This window comes from Lycorma delicatula, chromosome 6 (genome assembly GCF_047948215.1).
Source record: "Lycorma delicatula isolate Av1 chromosome 6, ASM4794821v1, whole genome shotgun sequence".
Lineage (NCBI taxonomy): Eukaryota > Metazoa > Arthropoda > Insecta > Hemiptera > Fulgoridae > Lycorma > Lycorma delicatula.
In genome coordinates this window covers 61,282,079-61,304,256 of record NC_134460.1, presented here as the reverse complement: position 1 = coordinate 61,304,256, position 22,178 = coordinate 61,282,079, and the positions used below count along the sequence as shown (strand labels likewise).

The window sequence follows — 22,178 nt, the reverse complement described above, 5'->3', positions numbered from 1 at the left end:
ATTACATTTTACTTGCACAATAAATTACATTATAGTTATAACGTAACGTTATAGTTATAACTTAAAGTACATGGCAATGAAATTTCACTACCATATACTTTCCATGTTGTGATTCAAGAAGTGCTGTCTAATGTATTTACGAGATTCGTCAAATAAATTAAAAAAAAAAAACAAATTACTCTGGAGCTAAAACGGTTTATTTAATCAATGTGACATTTTTTCACATTTAAAAATATTCTACAACATTAATATAGTTTTCTCATTTCTGAATCACCCTATTTATGTCTGGTACAAACCAGAACCAATTTAACAAATTTTTCATGACGTCATCATTGCCGTAAAACATTTTACCTCGTAGCACTTCCTTGAGTAGATCAACCAAGTGGAGATCCAATTGAGCCAAGCCAGGATTGTATAAAGGGTGAGGTAGTGGTACTTCGTGATGCAATTTTTTTATGGTTTTTTGAGTTACCTGAGCCGTGTGAAGCCGGGGGCAATATCGTTAAGCAGAATGATGCCTTTACGCTGAGATCCAGGGCGTTTTTTTCGATTTAACTTTGTTTATAAGTCTGTCACTGTAATATAAATTGTTTATTGTTTGCTTATTTTCTAGAAAATCGACCACGTCCGGTCCTTTTGCATCCCAAAAGATTGTTATCATGATATTTCCTGCTGATGTTCGGTTCAGCCAATAATTATTTTCTTTGTAACCTATTATAATTGCAATACATTCAGGAAAAAAATAACATCATGAGTACACCTTACAAAAAATATAATTATTAATAATAATAATAATAATAATAATAATAATAATAATAATATTCCTACATAAATGTAAAAGAAATACTAAAAAATTCCATATTAAATATTAATATTCTTAGGATGTGCATGCTCATATTGCATTAAAGTAAGATATTTTCTCAGTACTCTTGTCATACCTATTATTCAATATATATTTGTCATTATAATATGATTTTCTCATTGTTATTATAATAACCTAACATTATTATTCACCCAACCAGCTCATGACATTAAAATAAATTTTGAAAAGTCAGAAAATTAGAATAATTAATTGAATTGGAGAATGAGAATTTCATTAACATATATAAATTATTCATTAAATAAATACTGTAAAGAAATTTCATAAAAATATGTCACACTATTGCGGTAAATGTTTAAAAGTGGTTATTAGCAAATGTAAATTACATCATATTAATTACAATGAAATTAACACCGTATTTCAATGATATTTAATCCAACTTCATTCAACATTTCAATGTTAGTTATTACTGTAAAGTCGTATTATAAACCATATAACTACGCCAAATCAATGTTTTGCCATTATTCTATGACGGACCAAACTTCATAAAATCATGTGTAAATAAATATTAGAAATTAAATACATAAAATTAAATAAATTGAAATTGAAATTAAATACATTAGTAGTTATATATAAATAATATTTTAGTTTACTAAATTTATTTAGAATAAATAAACGCTCATGCCAAAGCCATTTTTTATGGTTAGTGGACGGGAGTGGTAAGCGTAATTGGAACTTTCTTAGATTCTCTCAAGTGACAAATTGAAGTATTTTGTTCAAAATGTGGTGTAAATCAAATAAAAGTTTCTTTTTATTGATGTAAAAAAAATGAATAAAACAAAACTACTCCCTAAAAATGTACAGAATAGTAACATTTAAAAAAATACAACATGAATGTTGTATTTTTTCCGGAATACATTCTAATACTTTATTTATGAGGTTTCATACGTTCGTCAGATATCAATTATAAGTCCCATTTTAATATCAAATTTCTTCTAAATTTGTAAAAACTTTAGAGAATTTAATCGGGTATCAACATGAAATTAAAAATTATTATTTTGTAAATTAATTTTTTTAAATAAAATAATGAGTGATTTTATTATAATAGATAGGGAAATTCTTCGTATTTTAATAAAAAATATATAACAAGGGATTTAATATCTCAAGTAAAGTTTAAACCAAACACGTGGCGTTTTGATCAATAACCTTTTTGCAATTTTGAAATAAAAATGATAATCCCTTCACTATAAAACTTTTGTAATTGTGATGTCATTTTTACAAGGGAATTTTGGAGCCAACTTTATACTTGAGAATTCTATATAAGAAAAAAAAAATGGTAGTCTGACGTTGCAAGATTAGGACTGTGTGGTGGATTTATCAAAACTTCTCAGCCAAGCTCTCTCAGTTTTAGACGGATCACTAAAAATGTGTAGGATCTTATTGATCAATTCAGGTCGTTTTATGTTGATTTCTTGGCGTACAGTTAGCATTTGGAAAATGTTGGTATCATTTGGAAAATGTTGACAGAGAAAGTTAGGATCAATCGTTTGATCTGGCGGCAGCTGTTCACAGTGAAAAATTCCTTTTCAATCCAACGCACGCGCGTGCACACACACAGAGTATGTCAATCCTTTCTTTCTTTCTTTCTTTTTCCTGTTTAGCCTCCGGTAACTACCGTTTAGATAATTCTTCAGAGGATGAATGAAGATGATATGTATGAGTGTAAATGAAGTGTAGTCTTGTACATTCTCAGTTCGACCATTCCTGAGATGTGTGGAGAGTATGTCAATCCTGGCTTTGCTACACTTTACAGAGCTTGAACTTACTTCAACCATGATCTTTTTTGTACAGTGTGGTCATGACCATCTTTCAGAATTACCCGTTTCAAAAATGGTACGGCGATTGCAGTTGAAAATTCGATTCATTAATTTTTTCGTTGTTATATCACGTAATAAAAAAACAGATTGTTTCTTTTTTTTATTTAGCCTTCTTCAAATGATTTAAAACAATTTTTTAGTCAAAGTTTAGCTCATTTAATGATGTCATGACTTCTATATCTTTGTCTTTCTGAATTTTTCCTATAATTTCATAGACTTTTTCAGTCAATAGCTGATCAGAGCGAGGTGCATCATTGACATAAAAATTTCCAGATTGAAATAACTTGAACCACCTATGTGTCACACGTACTGATATTGTACATTAAATAGCACAAATTATTTAGGAACTTGAGTCACATTACTTTATTATTTGTAATAAAATTTCAGAATGTATAAAAACGTCTTATTTGTTTTCGCCCTTTTCACCCATTCGTAGGATGTGATAAATAAAATAAACTTAATATAATCATAAAATTTCTAAAACATATTCAGAGATATGTCTTCTTTCAAAATCACACGAAAGTTACCAGATTTGCTTAATATATACCGGAGTTGAGCTATCCTAAAATAATCTACCGGAAAAATACGAAAAAACTTTTTTCCAACCCCGATATTAATTTGCTACTTCTACTTTTAATGGCCAACATAGATCACAATAAATATCTTAATAATTTTTTCTTTCTTGACTTCCTTTCTTCCTAATACTTCATTCTTTTTCCATTTTTAAGCTTTCTCTCTTCACTTCATCTGTAGTCATATTTCTTTTTCGGTTTTTCCCGGAAACCCCTGTTTTATAAATCTATCTTTATTTAGGATTATTTCTTTCGTGATAATTTTTGAGAAACAAAATTAATAATTATTTTCGTTACGTCATTTTTCTTCCATTCTGAAAGTGATCCAAAGAATATTCAGTCTTCTTTTTTTATAAAATGTTCTGTTAATTATAAAATAACTTGTTTGCATCATTTTTATCTTAATCTGTAATTAAATAAAATATTTTTTACTCATGCAATTTGTATTTTTCCCGTTACTTTTTTCTGTAGTAAAAAATAAATAAACTTATTTTTTCTATTATTTTATTTTGAATAATGTCTTCATTTCGTGGAAATTTTATTCAAACTGAGTAAAGAAACGGTTTGGGGTCATGGGTTACAAGAACGCTTAAGGGAGTTACCCCATGGGATCAAGTAAAAAGAAGGGAATTACCTCCCAACGATGGTAGCAATTTCTTTTCCAATTCGTCATGTCTGATTATTATTATTGCTCAAACCTTATTTTTCATGATTCGAATATTTGCATAAATTTACATATACTTTAAAACGTTTCAGTTTTTTGTTTCTAACGTGTTATTTTTTTATTTTTCTATAGTATATTTTTTAGTAATTTAAATTTTTTTGGACATTTTTCATGAATTATCAAAATGTAGTTTTTAAATTAATATCAGTAGGTTAGTAGAGAATGGCTAGGCATTAGTTATTAAGCCTATGTTTTACATATATGTATGTTACATACAGTGACATGATATGAAATATGGTTTAGCTAATAAATAAAAATGTGATGTGGTTGGAACAGTTGTTGTTTATACCAAATTTTCATTCATTTTGGTTTATTGATTCTTGTGGTATCGTTAGTACGGGTGCCGTTATTTGAGGGGAGAAGAACAAGTAAAACAACCCGTCCGCAATATTTGTTCTAATTGTACAGTATTGTACTATTTATTTATTGACCTACTCGTTTACAAATTTTATTGAAAACGTGTCGCAAAAAGTTTGGTAAAATAAACAACATATTTTCTACATGAGAATGTTCTTTTTTTATTTCGTAATTTCCTTTCCAACAATATATTTCAAGTTCGTCATGAATTTGATATGTATTGCTTCATATTTGTTTTTTTTATTATTCTCCCTTCCGTTCGAACACGCCGGTATATACACAAGAATTTCCGTTAATAGCTTAATAAAATCAATATTAGTCTTAATAATATAAAAATACATAAAATAATGGCAATGTTTTCACTAATAATCTCAGCGTTCAACATAATATTCAATATGATCATTGTAAAATTTGATAATTACAAATATATAAACTATTGTTTTTTTGGTGAGTTCATCAGTTTTTATCCCCTCCCTGGAGCCAGACCAGTAACCAAGCATGAACACGGCTCCAAAGGATGCCATCGCCTCAAACTGCCTAGTCGAGAACTGACGTTCTTCCCAGACAGCCGGGACTCGGTCTTTAATTAATCGCCATACCTCTAATGAAAGGACCTCGTAGAGATCCTCCACCGGGACTCCGGTCTTGACGCCACGCCTCAAATGAGGAACCCCAAAGGGATGCCCCATCGGAACAACGGTCTTTCTTCGCCCTCCTCATCAAAGTTCGATCGGAACACTAAGGAGGAGTCCCTGTCCAATTACCGGCAGCGAGACAATTATATAAACTAGTGGCAACTTGCTCCTCTATAACGTTATTATTTACAAAGGAATGTTATATATTTAAAAAATCGGCTAAAAACCTTTTCCATTTACAACTCATCTTACTCTCATCCCCGTGCTTTTCTCTTCCCTAACCTACGGTAGGTAAAATGCGCGCTCAAAACCTATTTCCAGTCCGTCTAGACGTTCTGCTGGATCGGGGTGAATCTTTTTTTACTCTATTCGGAATGGCCCGCAGTTACGTCATCAAGCTTCAACGGACCTTCAAAGTGATTTTCCTGTGAATAATTTCGAAAATTTCCTTAATTACGGAATAAATGAGCATTTCTCAGAGGTGACTCAAGTTTTGGGTCCGATGACGCTCGATGACATATCTATGGGTCTTTTCAAGCAGAAAAAAAATATAAAATTAGCTCGATCCGTTGCGGTTTTTAATTTTTTCCTTTTATCCTTTCCAAGTGTCATTTCAATGCTATGAAGTGCTGCATTTAAAAAAAAAATTTAAGATCTTCTTATCAATCTTTTGTGTAAAGTGTGCTATTTTTTTACACTAAGGGAATTATCTCATTCAAGGTATTTCCTTTATTACGGTTGACAATTATGATGGCTTAACTTTTTTTTGAGTTTTTTTTAATATTTAATTATAATTTTTTTTTTTTTTTTTTTTTTTTGGTTCCTTCTTTCAATACTTTTTTCTGAGTTTTCCCTGAATTACGAGCTGAAAAAAATTGTATTTCCCATTTTGCATAACTTGACCTAAATTTTGTAGCTTTCGTGCTTTTACTTCTTTTAGTGTTTCTAGTTCTTTTCCTATTCTTCATCTCATAATCATCATTTTTATCTTATAATAATGTCTATGTATATCTTTTAATCTTTCCAATTTATTCGCATTTACATATTACTTTTTTATTTTTTGATTATAGAAAATAATTATTCTTGAAATACTAATGAACTTCATAATTTTTTTTTTAATTAAGAAACAATCCGTACTCTAAATTACAGACAACGACTTTGTCCACTAATATTTTAATCTCTTCCAGATTGACAATAATTATCATCGCCCGTTATCAAAGTGAATTTGATTTAGTAATTTCCGACCCAAATTTCTTTTCATCATCTCCTTCGAGTAAACATATATAAGGCAAAAAATTCATCCCACCCTCACCATTCACTGTTCTCATTTACTTAAAACGATTAATTTTCCTCGTCTACTGCTTCTTTGATGCAATGTTCCATAAAATCGTTAATATTATTAATATATCAACAAAATTCTGAGAAATGTATAATAAATAATTTATTTATAGGGAAGGTTTCTCTCTTTAAATATTTTTGTAAAAATATCACGTCGAAATTAGAATAAAAAAAATTAAAACAAAAACGTTACATGTATTACTCATTATATCCTTTTTTATTTGTCCATTATTTTGAATTTTATTGCCTAAAAGCAAATAAAACTATTAGAATTTTGGTATGTTACAGGTTAATATTTTGCTTATATAATCCGTCAACATTCACTGTTTATTTATTTTTTTTCCATTGTTTTCTCAAACTTTTGGTTTCGGTCAATAATACAAATGCTGACAGCAAATCTTAATATCTTTATTTAATTCTTTTTTTTGATGGTTGAAAAACTTCAAGGTTTGGCGTATATATATTTTGCTTGATGATATTGCCACATAACCTTGAAGATATTGCGTGGGGAATGAAAATGGAATTTTGTAGCGTATGGAAAATGCCATGCCTCACCGAGATTTGAAGTTGGTACCTACGGATGAAAGGCCGTGGTAGACGTCACCTTGGCCGAGCATCACCATTTCCATGGTGGAGTAGTAAATGCCATGGAAATTGGCATTATATTTATTCAACTTTTATCAGAATTACAAAAGGTTTTTCTGCTTTATTTTATCACAGCAACCTGATTCTCTATTTTATATATATATATATATATATATATATATATATATATATATATATATATATATATTTTAATTTTCAGAATTTCATGTATAATTCACCAACGTATATATTTTTTAATAATCGTTTATTAATTTATTTATCTTTTCCATAATGATAAAATAATAGTTTTCATTATTCCTAGTATTATCCAAATAGTAAATTTTCTTAAAAAGATTAGCCTTTGTGTTCCTTATTTTTGGGATTCTGTCATTAATGTTGAATTGCATAATTTCTATTTTTTCTTTCGGTAAGTTAATTAAAAATAAGGAAGGTAGTAACGTTTAAATGCTTTCTACAACAGCAGGTGAATAAATTTATTGTGTTCTAGTTAATAAAACACAAAGGGTTATTTTACATATATCCATATTCATAGAGGTAAGAGACAGCGGTAAAGGGGTGAAGCGTACGTACGGACAGTTTAGATTTCGATTTGACAAAACATTTGAGTCGTAATGAGGTGGGTTGGTTAGTCGGTTTGCTGCTGGTGGTACTGTTGACTAATTGGCCCTGCCTATCCAGTGGACTACACTTAAATGTTGTACTGCAAATTTTAAAGTTCAGTTTAAAGGTGTATAGCATAAATCTACTTTTTGTTTCTAATTTTTGACTTTAATTTAAACTTTTTTTCATAAAGATTATGTTAAATCAAGAACACCAAAGAACTGTATTAGATTAAATCCAAAATTTTGCTACTTTTCTCTTTTCTTTTAAATAGAAATATTCATCATGTTTTTCCTTCAAAATTCTAATATAGAGGAAAAATTTAACTTGGAACAGTAAATAATTATTTTTTCTTATTTGAAATTTTTGTTAATTTACCAAAATAAGTTTAAACATTCACTTAGGATAAATTACTTTATGCTAACTGAATTATACGCCTGAAGTTTAAAAGTAGTCGACTACTAAGTGTGGCTTTTTTAAAAGAAAACTACTCAATAGTATTATTTCCTATTTCTTTTTTTCTTCGGAAAATAGCAAAAATTAATAGAAAGTTACTATACTATTAACCGTGACAAATATCTGTAGAATTACATATCTTTTAAACGGATATTCAGTCTACTTTTCAATATTTTCAAAACCGTAAATATTAAGTATTATTAAATTCACCTTGGCAATTTAATAATAAATTAAATTATTGATTATATATTAACCAATTTGATATTAACCATATCATTAACTATCTAATTTAAATTAAATTATTAACTATATATTATAATTGATCACTTTCCATTTTAAGTTTATACATTGATTTATTTATAAATTGATTTATTTATTTAATGTATTTTAATACATCGTATTGATGAAATTATAAGGAAAATTTTTCAATAATTACATGTATACCGTGGAATCCGGTTGTTAAAAAGAAAGATGATCCGTAAATTGAGTCTGCTATTGTAAAGTTTGATTGTCGATATTCTCACTTTTGTAGAATTGTAATCCATTTTTGTAGAAATAAAATCCAGTTTCTAATTTAAATTATCTAGAATATATATATTTTCTAGAAAAATTATATTATATTAATTCGTTAATACTCAACATCAGTTTAACAGGTTTTTTCTGTTGTCAAAGAAAATCTGCCAGAGTACAATCTTTTCTGACAAACTAACTTTACAAAGCAGTGCTATGAATAAACAAACGCTATTATTCAGTTCTTTAAATGCTCGTTCTAGAATCCGTCTTCAAATTAAAAACAAGTAAACCAATGGCTAGCAAGTTTTAACTATGTTTTTTTAAAAAATATTCGAAAGTAAAGAACAATTATTTTTAATTTGTGTTTTTTTTTTTAATTTCAGTTTTATTATTATTTATTTTATTTCTATTTAAAATCGGGACAGTTTTACAAAAATCAATGCTCATACGAAGAAAGTTGTTCGCAAGAAACGTTAAAGAGTGAAAAATGCATGTTTAAAAATATAATATCAGAAAACGATTTAAATTTTTTTAGACACTATGGAAAGAAGAATTATGTTAAGTTTTAATCCAATTTTTCTAACAAACTTACTTGAAATTCTGCTATAAAATTCTTTGAATACCAAAATGACATCAGTATCAAACAATGACGATGGTACAAATACGAAAAATATCGTCAGATCTTTTACAGTATGTAAATGTTCCAGTAATTAATCTGGAAAAAATAATTAAAAACGGACCCAACAGATGATCATTCTCTATCTAATAAACACAGAACTATTGAAACTTGTGGCAATCTGGTACAAAACTGGTCGAAAAAAATATTACTTCGTTCGAATCGAGAATCTGTTCCTATTCTGAAATGGATTAAAAATATTGTGAAGTAAAGTGGCAAGAGAAGAGAACTAAATAACCATATTTGCAAATTATTACCACTACACATTTTTAATTACTGTGTGAATTGTTTTGCTTCAATTTTTATACTGTAACTAAATGCATTGTTTTATTTTTTGTGTAATTATTACGTCAAAGTGTAGAAAGCTCATTTCTGGTGAATGGTGAAGAAGGATTGATAGAGTGGATGGGGTAACGAAGAATAACAACACAAACAGACGTTACACCTACGCTAGCTTTGCATGTGAGTGAGCTGAACAGCGAACGTGTCTTTTCCCATTGTTTCCGCTTTGAATGATACTTTTATTTATACGTATATTTATTGTTAATTTTATATTTTTATATATTAATTTTTTTTTCTAATTCTTTTGTATTTTATTTGTTATTTTTAAGTTTTAATAAATTTATTTTTTTTAACAAAAAGGAAAATTATGAAAAAAGGATTAGGTTATTTTTAATTTATTAAAATAATTTGAATATATTTAACTATTATAAAAGTTTCAGTTTTCGTGTCGGTAATTCTGTTTGAAATAGCCTGATAATTCTATTGTAATGGGTATTTTTAAAGCGTGTTTGCAGCATTGGTTCCAATATTCAGCCGGCAGTTAAAATTTTTTTTTTATCCATCCCTTAATTTTTTTTTTAATCTTCAGATCCACCGTTAAGTATTCTTCAGAGGTTGAAGATGAATAATTTGTAGCGTGTGTGAAAATGCCATACCTGACAAGGATTCGAACTCGGGACCTCTGGATGAATGGCCGAGACGCTACCACTCGCGCCACGGAGGCCGGCCATTACTTAATATTGCATTTCAGCAATGTAACACATATTTTTTTTTTGGCAAACTAAATTTTTTTTTGTCATCCGAATCAGCTCAATAAGGATGAATTGAGTCTTTTATGTTGGGAATTTTAACACTTCGTGATCGTAATCTTTCAAAATTTTGTCGAAGTAATATAAAAATAATATTAGTAATTGGTCTTGCTTCTCGTCTATAAATTTTACTAAAAAATAATAATTCAGTCATTGGAAAAGCATATCATTTTTAAATAATTATATAATATATAATTTTTATTACTTTCGGTCTTCTTCCATCTAAACTTTATACTCCTCAGAATTTTCCATAAAATTCCCTGACTGTAATCTGTAAAAAGATCCCTATATTCTTTTTTTTAAATAATATTTGCCGCGTATGAAAACTGTACACAATATTTCATAACGCAAACATATTTAAAGTTACAAATGTTAACTTTCTTCACATACTTTCACGAGATTTTCCGGACTAATAGAAATGTTTATTTTCTCCCGGTCTATTTTGTTTTGTTATATCAGTAAGGAAAAATATGTAGACCTGCTGTAAATGAAAGGTACGTGAGATTGGATGTCTGAACATCCCATTTCTCATAAGTTTTTTTATAGTAACCTTTACAAATTTATTATTTTTTTAAAACCACTCCTTGCCAAAATCTACAGTTATATCTTAATTTGGAAAATAGGCATTAATGGAAGGTAGTTTAAAAACTTTTGGTATTACTCATACCAATAATATGTTTTCTTAGGATAACATATCATAAGAAACATATGTTTCATAAAACTCGGTCGTTTTATGCATTGAAAACCCCCATATTCAGCTGACAGTTCAGAGATTTTTTTTAAGGCATTTATTTCATTTTTCCAACGCTACCGGTTTTTTTCTGTGCTGTTAAGTGTAATCTTCTAATATTTTATTAATATAGTACTCTTCGTCGCAGGACTTTAATCGGACTGAATACGATTAAAACTTGTAAACAAACGGCGCTGAAAAATTAATAGCACGAGTGCAAAAAAGTGGTAGGCTTCTTGCTACCTATGACATCCTGGTCGCGGTACACTATCCCCGCTAGCAGTGCCAACACAACTTCAACACTCCAGCCAGAATGCTCTTCTCTTGCTTATCTGTGTATTTACTCTTTCTAAACTGAAGAATTATATTTATTTTTATATTGATCACTACGTTAAATCCCGTTACTCTTTGCTTTTTCTTTTTGTTAGTTTATTTTAACTACCAAATTACTCCTAATTATTAGAGTGTAAATTCTAATTAAAGTTTAATTTCATGATTAAAAACATATAAGTAATTTTTGACTGAAATTTCTTGAACAATCTCAAGGGATTTTTAATAATTTGAAATTAAATTAATAATAAGCATTACGAACTCTTAAAATAAAACAAAGAAGTCTTTAAACTTTAGTTAAATAAGATAAAAATTAAATGTTTTTCCATAATTTTAATAAGGTCTAAAATATGTCGGCCAATATTTCAGAAAAGGTTCTGTCATTCTCCAACCAGCAAGTTGCGTGCTTATAATCTGCTGTTCTTGTAATTTTATAGATTTTATTATTTTGTTCTAAGGTCGTTGAGTAAATATTTCTTTCTATTTTAGTAAAGTAAAATAAATAAGTAATATTAATAATAATAACAAAGATATTTACGAGACACTTAAATGTAATTTTTATTTTTAAAGATGAGCTACTTTGTTTAAAATGTAATGTTACTTTATATTAAATGGGAAGTTGTGGTTGTTAAAGAAAGGATTTACTTTCTCTCTCTTTCTCATTCCCCCTCTCATTCTTTCAGTGACAGTTTTCTCTCTACTTCCTCCTTTTTCTCTTAAGTTACATTTTGTTCTTCTCTACAATCTTTTACCCATACTGTTTAAAACTCACAAACATCGTCACCATTTCTCTCGGGGGTTAATATATAACATCGGTACTCTGTATGTGAAACGGCACTAAAGAGAATTAATAATGCCTTGTAAATATGTATCTTTAAACATATTTTATAACAAAAAAAAGAAATAAAAAGATTATAATTATTATTTTTATGACATCATTCGTGTTTCTCGTTAATTCTTGTTATAACTTTTTTTAACTCTGAAAATATTATTATAAAATTACCTTAGCTGTAAGATTGCTTAAAATTATGTAAGATACTTAAAATATTTTATAATCTGAGCAAAGCTAAATTTAACGAATGGCTCATTTGTTCCTGTATATCTTTCAACAAAACATCTTTAATTATACATATGACCGTAAAATGTCATATAAACAATTTCCTACGACTTCAATTGAATCAGTAGCTCACATTAATTAATAAATTGATGCCCCTTAGTTCCATACGTTTGTAATACCTGCTAGAAGAAATATATGATGTTGTTAGATATATTATGAGTCTAGGAAGTAAATCGTAAACTGATTTATTTTTCATCCGTCATATGTTATTCATACGATTTTTTATGAATGTTCAAACTTTAAAATAACTTCTATTTTGTATAATCCAATTTGTCCCTTCCTGTACCATTTTTATCGTGTACGTACCCTGTGTTAACGAGTCAACTAAACCAATATGTCGTAAAATATGATCCATTCTCTCTTTACAAGAATTAATAAAAAATTTCTCGTCTCTCTTATCCTCTTATGATATCTTGTTTCAAACTTCATAAATCCTCAGAATTTTAAGATTTTCACTAATACCGCATTTCAAATGACTATTCTTTTTTATTATTTTCTTCTTTACCTACCAACTGTCCACATTTCAGTATTTGATGTATACAAAATTAGTTTTCTTTCCTGAAGGCAGTGATTAATATAGCTTAAAAGAAACAAATTTTACTTATTACAATTAATTTTTAATGTATTCTCAGTCCTCCTGTATGGTGTTTTTTTTGTATACGTTGATGGCTTACTATCAATCAAATTGTTAAATTTTTATTATAGTGTATTTTTTTTTTTTAAGGAAGTTGATATAATGGAAGTCCCCTGCAAGTGATTTGTAGATAATTTAAGTAGGAAATTGCTTTTCAAACAAAAATTCAATTGTATACGTAACTTTTCTTTGATTCATTCATTTAAATGTTGAATTTTAACTTAATTATATCTAGCTCGTATCATTTCGATATTGAAATTATTTTCACGTGAAATTTTAAGGAAAACGTAATAGGAGAATATAACGTAAAAATAATAATAAATACTGTTACATTTCAGACAGCTTTAGTTTTTTAATTTCTATATAGGTAATTTCTGTGCTTCCTTTTATTATTTTTAATTAATGCGTAAGATATTAATTTTTACTTTTAGTGCAAGCGGCCTTTTATCTTACTGCAGCTCCTTGTAATAGATCTTTCGTACTTCAAATTAAAATAACTCTAACAAATTTCAAGTAAACTCCTCAAAAATGTAATCGTTCTTAAAGAAAGAACCCCGCACTAAAAGTAAAAAAATTCTTACTATGTATATTATTTAAATTTTTAAATTTTGAAGTCAACGGAGAAAAAAATAAGGATTTGGTGTTTTTAGTGGAGTCCAATTTCTAAAATCATATTCTATAAAAGAGGAAAATTATTATTTCCCAACCTTTTTTTTATTTTTAAAATTAGTTTTTATTTTTTTAAATTTCAAAAAAAAAAATCTGTATATCTTTTATAGATTTAACTCACTTGTATTTTAACGATATTAGAACGTCCTATATCAGTTGCTTTCTTAACTGTTTTTTTAGTTTACGAGTATTTAACTGATAGTTTCTTCTATTTTAAAAATAACTTATTTAAATATTCTTTTATAATATAATTAAATACTTTATATGTTTGCAGTTTAATCAAACTTAGTACAACTTGTTTAGTATTTTAAGTTACGTAAGTGATTTCTTGTATATCTTGGATTGAAGTATGAAAACTTTAATCTAGCTAAACTTTAATCAAATTTAATAATTAATTCGAGGAGGCTAAACCGATTGAAAATAGATCCGTTTCTCATCTAATCTTTAACTTTATTAGTGCTAAAATACTACTGAAAAGTAAATTTTCGTTGTAAATAATTCATTTTTTGCAACATTTAATTAAAATTAGAATATCTTGTAAAACTTTGTTAATTGAAGTTTTAACTTATACTGTGATTTTCATTAAATAAATTATATAATTAGCGACAACATTAGCCATTTAATTAGCTCTTTATTTACGTTTAATATGGCATTCGACTTTTTTTTTTAATAAATATTTTTATAAGTTTCATAAGATGAATGAATTTTTTTTTTCATTACCGTTCGGTTATTAAAAATGTATTACGATAAATACAGTAATACAAATTTTACCGACTGAAAGGAAAAGGTTTTGAATTCCAGTTGTAATTAACTGAATTTGAATATGTAAGCGATTTTTTTTTTCCGTTTTCTTACGTCCCAATCTATTTTAGTAACCGTTCAGTGTAGCCCTTTCTTTGAATTAAAGACCCAAATTTTAAAATTATAAATAGCTCAAAATCCGTTTAACAAAATTTAAAAAATTATAAACTAGATGACCAATTCGATAGTTAGAAAAAATAGGAAAATTAAATACATAAAAAGAATATATATAATAAAGGATAATTATAATTAAATAAGTAAATAAACAATACTTCAAAACAAAGTTTTTGACTTCTGTTTATAGAAATAAAAATAAATGTTGACGATTAAAGTATGACATTCTGTTTAGTAGCCGTGATATTTTCTAATTTAATTTTACACATTTTGATTTGATTTTTTAAACATGGCCGTGCCGGACTCCGTGGCGCGAGTAGTAGCGTTTCAGACTTTTATCTGGAATCCCGGTCAGGCATGGCATTTTTACTCGCTAGGAAAATTGCCATTAATCTCATTCTCTGAAGTAATACCTAACGGTGGTCCCGGAGGTTATATAAAAAAAAAAACAAAGAAAAAACAATACTTCGTATTTTACGCCGAGTAATCTACCAATTCAGTTCGGGTGAAATCAGAGTATTCGCTCTCCGGGTTATTGTTATTGAGAACAATAAGCCGGGTTATGAGAACTGATCCGGGTTCTCCATTAAAAATTATGGGGAACGTTTTTCGGGAAATTTTGATAGAAACATCGAAGGGCCTTCTAGAGGGAGTCGACGTTTTGAAAAATACGCACGTCTGAATTAGTAGATTACTCCATCGCTCATCTACAGAGTGTCCCATATAAAACCAACCCATCAATCACTCATCCATGAAATTTCAAAAGTCAAGCTTACTCCCCTACTCGGTACTAAAATGGACTCGTCCAACATCTGAACATCGCGGCGACGCAGTAGAACACTACCGATAGTAATAACAATGCAATCATAACGTTCACTGTATTGCTAGAGACAAGATGGTGTTTTCGCTAAATGAACGTGATTTCATTTTTGAGTCGTACTTCAGTACGAAATCAGCGGGCGCAGTGCAAGATTTGTTTCGCCATAATTACCCAGATAAACCGGCTCCTAACAAAACATCAGTATTAAGGTTAGTTGCAAAATTTAGAGAGACCGGTTCTGTTAATAACAAGGAACGCAAAAGATCTGCGTCGGTGTTGAATACAGATAGAGTCGCTGAAAATCAAACACCGATTACTCGCCTCGCCAAATAAATCGATCGGACGTTTGTCTGCTGAAATTAATTTGTCTAAATCAACCGTTCATCGGGCGACCAAAAGATTACGATTACGACCTTGTCGCATTCAAACGGTTCATCGACTTCTTGAGCTCGACAAAGAAAAACGGCTACAATATTGTCAACGGTTCCGTCGATTTCTGCGCGAGGGAATTAATGTTATGGATTCGTTAGTTTTCACAGATGAAGCACGGTTTCATTTGGACGTCTACGTAAACAGCCAAAACAGTAGAATTTGGAGCGCTGAAAATCCCCACGTTTATCACGAAAAAGAATTACACCCGCAGAAGTTAGGCGTGTGGTGCGCGATATCGCGGAAGAAAATAATCGGTCCTATTTTTTTCGAGTATACCATTAATGCAGAACGATATCAGGATATTTTATTTCAGTTCATCGCACTCTTGGAAGGGGAAGACAGACACTGCTGGCTACAACATGACGGTGCGACATCGCACTACGCAGGTTCAACTTCTGATTTCTTTGAGGAATTCTTTGATAATCGTGTTATCGGTCGAGGCTTGTGGCCACCAGATCTCCAGATTTGACTGCGGCGGATTTTTTTCTATGGGGTTACCTCAAAGAAAAATCCTACAGGAACAAACCACAAACACTTGAACAATTGAAAGTCAATATTGAACAAGCTGTATTAAATATCCAGCCACAAACTTTGAAAAAAGTTGCAAGAAACGCTGTAAAAAGAATTGAAGCTTGTATTCAAGAAGATGGCGGCCACTTCCAACATTTACTCTAAATGGATGGTAATAATAAAAATTAAATTTACATGCCTTTTTTATTATTTCAGTACCTACCAATATAAGGTTGGGTTGTGTTTTATATGGGGTACACTCTGTACTTTGTTAACAATTATTTTTGTTTAATTAAACCATGAAAAAAACATTCTGTAATGTTTGAAATGTATTTCTTATTTAATTATATTCATTCTTTGATATCATTATTTTTCAACTACCTAATTTATGTATTCAGATTTCTTTTTAATGCACTTATTTCTCAGTATATACAAATAATAATAAATAATTTTTTTTTTTTTGAGTTTTCAAGTTTTCGAATTTATTCAATAACCTTTTTCGATGGTTTTAACCTTTTAATATTAGCATTTGCATGTTTAATTTTTCTTCAAGCATGTGTTAAGATTTAAAAAAAATGCAAGTAATAAACTAATCTTCAATATTACATTATTGTATTAGTTTTACGTAAACATATTATGTAAATAATATGTTCCTATGATGTACTCTTAAAATCGGTCTACTACGTAACATACCTGCATATTCATAATATTCTTATACAAACTTCTTCGGTTAAAAGCCTTCAGAGAATTTTGATTTTGATTTTTCACGATTAATAGTTATCAATTAAAAATGTGATTAGGATTCTTCTTACCATTCTTTTGTTAAGCTTTGTTAAGTCCATAAGATAAGATTATTAATTGTTTATCCTCTAAATACTTATTCAGTTATGTTGATGTATTTGATACATAAAAAAATATTATTTTAAATAAAGATATTTTAACAAAATATTATATTCGTTTATTCAAAAAAAAAAAAAACGAGACACTGAACGTAACTTATAAAGGTAAAAGTTACTGTTTGTGTTATCTTATATGGAATATAAATTTGTATTTAAAATTTTCTGGGAGAAAGAGATAGAAAATCAGTTCAGGTCACGGAAGAGTGTTGTTGACTCTGTGTAGAAGCGGGTTTAAAATGAAAATGAAGATTGCAGCGAGTCTTGCATGAAAATTCATGGTCCTCTCGTTATCCGGGGGCATTGATTTAGAAAGGCTGACATCCTGCATTAATCACACTGTGCTTTTGCTTGGGTTGCCTGCCTGGTATTCTCTCGTCATCGTCTAAACGTCATGTTATAATGATCCACTCCTATCCGTAATATGTTTCCTATTGATTTACCATTATGTCCTCTCGCATCACTCACATTCAATAGCCTATCTCTTTCTTTTTCTTTTTTGCTTTTCCTTTCATATCTTCTTCTCACTTCTTCCTTCTTACTCCAACAACCTCCTTCCTCCCTTTAAACTGAATTAATTCTTTCTCTGATCCTATACCTATAAGAAAGCAACCTCCGTAGAATGTACAGATAAGAAAATTAATTAGCCTTTTTATAGACATTCATCAAACATTTATTACGACTTTTATTAAATTAATAAACTAATTAATTCTTTTTTTAATGTTAATTTCTATTGTGTAAACATCTTAAATGCCAGCTTATAGAAAATGGAATCATGTCGACTAAAATCTTCATTTAATAGTAATCTAAATGGATATAAAATTTAATTTACTTTTATATAAGTCACATTTATTTATTGAACAATTGATTTAAATGGTATCCTTCTGTCTTGTGAAGATTTATTGATTTGGAGTACATACTTTGTTTATTTTCATTTTCTTGTACAAAGCTATGTACTTGTTTGCTATGTTAAAATGTATTTTTACTTAGATCTCAACAGTGGATGGGATTTTATCCCGTCCACTGGAAAATGTGTGTTAAAGTATGATTGGGGAAGTTTTGACTCGATTGTTAACGTTCAGGATAGTTTGAGACTAACACTTTATGACACCCGGAAAACCAAATCAAATTTATTTTGAATATTTCGTCAGAAATATATATTCTTCCTTCTGTGTCCGAAAAGGTCATCTCTTGTATTAATAATAAAAAAAATAAGATAAAATCGAAAGTTTCATATGCTCTTAACAAAAATAGGTAAAATAAAAAAAAAGTGTATTGAGAGCTTTACAACGGGTCTACGAAAGAAATCCTTTACTATTATGAAAATTTTCTTTTTTAAATAAAAACGAAAAAATATGTTATTTTTACAATTTATAGAAATATATATTTAATAAATGTATTTATAAGAAATAGAAATTCTTTTAAAAGATTTATTTTATAATCATAATAACCTTGAATATTACTCTTAAATTGATATAATACTTTTAAAAATATTTTTAAAACTAGGTTAAATATAGCCTAAGTTATATGGGACCGATGAATTTAAAGTTTAAAAGTACTTTAAAAAATTAACAAAAAAATTGATTGAATATAACCCAAAATATTTTTTTCTAAAAAAAATTCTTTGCGTAACGTTCTTACTTTTATTTATGAATTTTTTTTTACTTGACCTGAGAAAAAATAATGGAAGTGTAATTTTTTTTGCAATAGTTAAAAAATTAAAAAATATATAAAAAATAAATTGGCATAAAATACGAATATTATGAAATTTTATTTATTTATTTTTTTATACAAGGAAAAATTATTAATAACGAAAGAAAGAACAAAGATTAAGTGACATGATGAGTACATGAAAATATCTTTTGCTGAAAATATCTTTTATTTTACTGAGAACAGTAAAATAAAGATAGGAGTAGAAGAAAAGAGATATTAATGAAGAGGAAAACAACAGAGAGACAGACTCAAAAATGAATGTGATATAAAGGTTTCAGCAAAAATTGTTAAAAAATGTTTTTATAGGAGAGCTAGCTGCGTTATTCTATTTTCATTATTGAGTAACACATTTTTTTTTATTGCTGCATAGAAAATGTCATTTTCCTATGTTACCATTTTTACTCGCGTACGACGCACTCCTTTATTCTTAAAAAAAAACAGAGATTTATGGATGCGCGTAATATGCCGGGATTTCCAAATGAGGGTTCAATATCTGTAACTACCATTGTACTATATATTGTGGTATAATATCCTACATGCAGTATTAACACATCAACAAATCGTATCGTGTATTTTAATTACTTTTGATTTCACATCAGTAACTATTTTTTCCTGTTTAGGCCTCTAGAACGGTCTAGAACCACCGTAAGGTATTACATCAGAGGATGAATGAGGATGATACGTATGAATGCAAATGAACTGTAGTCTTGTACAGTCTCAGGTCAACCATTCCTGAAATGTGTGGTTAATTGAAACCCAACTTCCAAAAAACACCGGTATCCACAATCTAGTATCTAAATCCGTATAAAAATAACTCCCTTTACTAGGATTTGAACCTTAGAACTCTCGATTTCAAAATCAGCTGATGACAAGTTAACCGCTTGACCGGTGGGTCTCACATCAGTAAATTAATGTTTGGTTATATTCGTTATGTAGGCTATTTGGTAATTGCCTGTTTATAAATAAATAACTGTCATAAGCATTTTTTATTTATTTTAGTATTTCCGGTTATTTATTATTTATTCATCATTGTGTATTTTTTATAGGACACAAGTTGTCTCAGCTAAACGCTTAACAGTTTAGTGACTGAAGGTAAATTGTGTGTTCAGTTTATACTTACACTAAGTTTTTCAAGTTTGTTCTTTAACTAGCTAGTATAAATGATTTTTGTAAAACATTTGCGTTCATTTACGGTCGCAAAAAATTAAAAGAAATTCGCATATCTGAGAAAATCAGTGAAAATCAGGCCTTAAATATGGTATTACGGAATCTTGTATAAGAAATTGGAGGAAAAAAAACGTAAAACTATGGATAAAAGTAAAAGTAGAAGAACATTATGCATGCTTTCTTAAGTAGAGAAGCAGTTGTTTTCTTACATTCAAGACTACGTGAGCAATTAAAAGACTCATAAATCGCGAGCGAACTTTAAATACGGTATTTTAAAGGAATTCGAGCATGGTTAAATCGTTGTATGCATACAGTATGGCATTTAATGACAGTATTTAAGTACATATTATATTATTTAGCCCCCAGGGCTTGTCTAATGGTTAATTCGTCGTTGTAAATCCGTTGTTTATCAACTGATTTTTGAAGTCGAAAGTTCTGAGGTTCGGATCCTAGTTAAAACTAGTTTGTTTTAAACGGAATTGAATACTAGATAATGGATACCGTATCTTTTCTATTGTTTGTCTGTTTAGCCTTCGGAATAGTAAGATATTAATCAGAGGATGAATGTAAATGATGTGTAGTCGTGTACAGTCTCAGACTGACCATTTCTGAGATGTTGTGGTTAATTGAAACCCAACTACCAAAGAACACCGGTATGTAGTATTCAAATCTGTATAATATATGTATAAATCTGTATAATATCTGTATAAGGATATGTAGAAGTGGATACTGTCTGAGGTTTTGTTAACCATACGTCTCACGATTGGTCGGTTAGAATCTACACAAGACTTCAAATCGTTTATATATGTCATATATATATCGTTATATCATCCTCATCTCATTTGGCCGTGGGAGGAGTTGCTTATTTTTCATTAGTTGAATAGATTGCAACGTACACGTTTTGAAATAAATATTTTAGTATTTAATTTTTATTGTAGAAAAATTAAATAGAAATCAATTAAAAATTTTATGCGTTAATTTTTTCTCAAAAACGACCACTATTATTTTTCAGTTACGTGTCTTACGCGAAGCGGCGTCGTACGCGAGTAAATGCATGGTTCAAAAGTTCCTAGACTCATTATTACTCGCAGACTACTTTCTGAATATTTAAAAAGTTCAATTATTTTTATTATAAGTTAGTTTAAATCATGATGTATTAAGGAAAAATAATTATACATTTATAGACAGCATGAGACATCATATTTGATTCATAAAAATATTACTTTTAAGTAACTATGAAATTGCATTTTATTTTTTTGTATTAATATTAAGTAATCCTTGTGAATATTAAAAATTAGAATCTGCTTATGTGTAAGAACCTAGTAACATTCTTTCAGAATTTTTAACTGACCTTCTAATTGTTGTTTCATGGTTATTTTTTTATTTTATTTGCAGACCTTGTCAGTCTTGAATCCGTTCCGTACCACTGATGCAAGTATTCTGCAGGACACTGATATGGCTGGTCCATTAGTATTTTGCTTTGCCTTTGGAGGATTTTTGCTTTTGGTAAGAATATATATTTAATTTTAATTACACTTTTTTTTCTTAGTTACATTAATTTAATAAAATATTTTGATCTCGATTTTGAATGCTTATTTTTAACAATGTTATATATTATTTTTTTAAAGGAGATTAAATAATAATTGTAATTAAAATCTAATAACTTGTTTGGAATACAATTTTATTAATGCTTTTATTGTGTCTTAATGCTTTTTGTGCTTAATGCTTTTATTCATGCTTTTTGTGTCTTAAAATCCTTTATAATATTTTATGTGTAAAATAAATTGCTCTACAAACTTTTTAACGAGTTACTCTAATGTTTTTTAGTTTCGTAATGAACTATCAAAAGATGGTTTTTCACGACATAATTTTGTAACTTGTTAGGTTATGTATTATTAAAAAATTAAGAATAAAAAATGTGAATTCAGTAGGTTTTATATTATTAATAATTTTTTTCCGTCTTAATTTATTCAAACATTG

At 28.7% G+C, this 22,178-nt stretch overlaps 1 protein-coding gene across 1 annotated transcript in view; it reads left to right on the top strand.

The window, feature by feature from the left end:
* Positions 1-22,178, top strand: part of Yip1d1 (Yip1 domain-containing 1) — a 586,067-nt gene that overhangs the window by 429,931 nt on the left and 133,958 nt on the right. Inside the window, exon 3 of the mRNA XM_075369948.1 lies at positions 21,594-21,704. Within this exon, the coding sequence (XP_075226063.1) occupies positions 21,594-21,704 (111 nt within the window). The remainder of the gene's footprint in view (positions 1-21,593; positions 21,705-22,178) is intronic.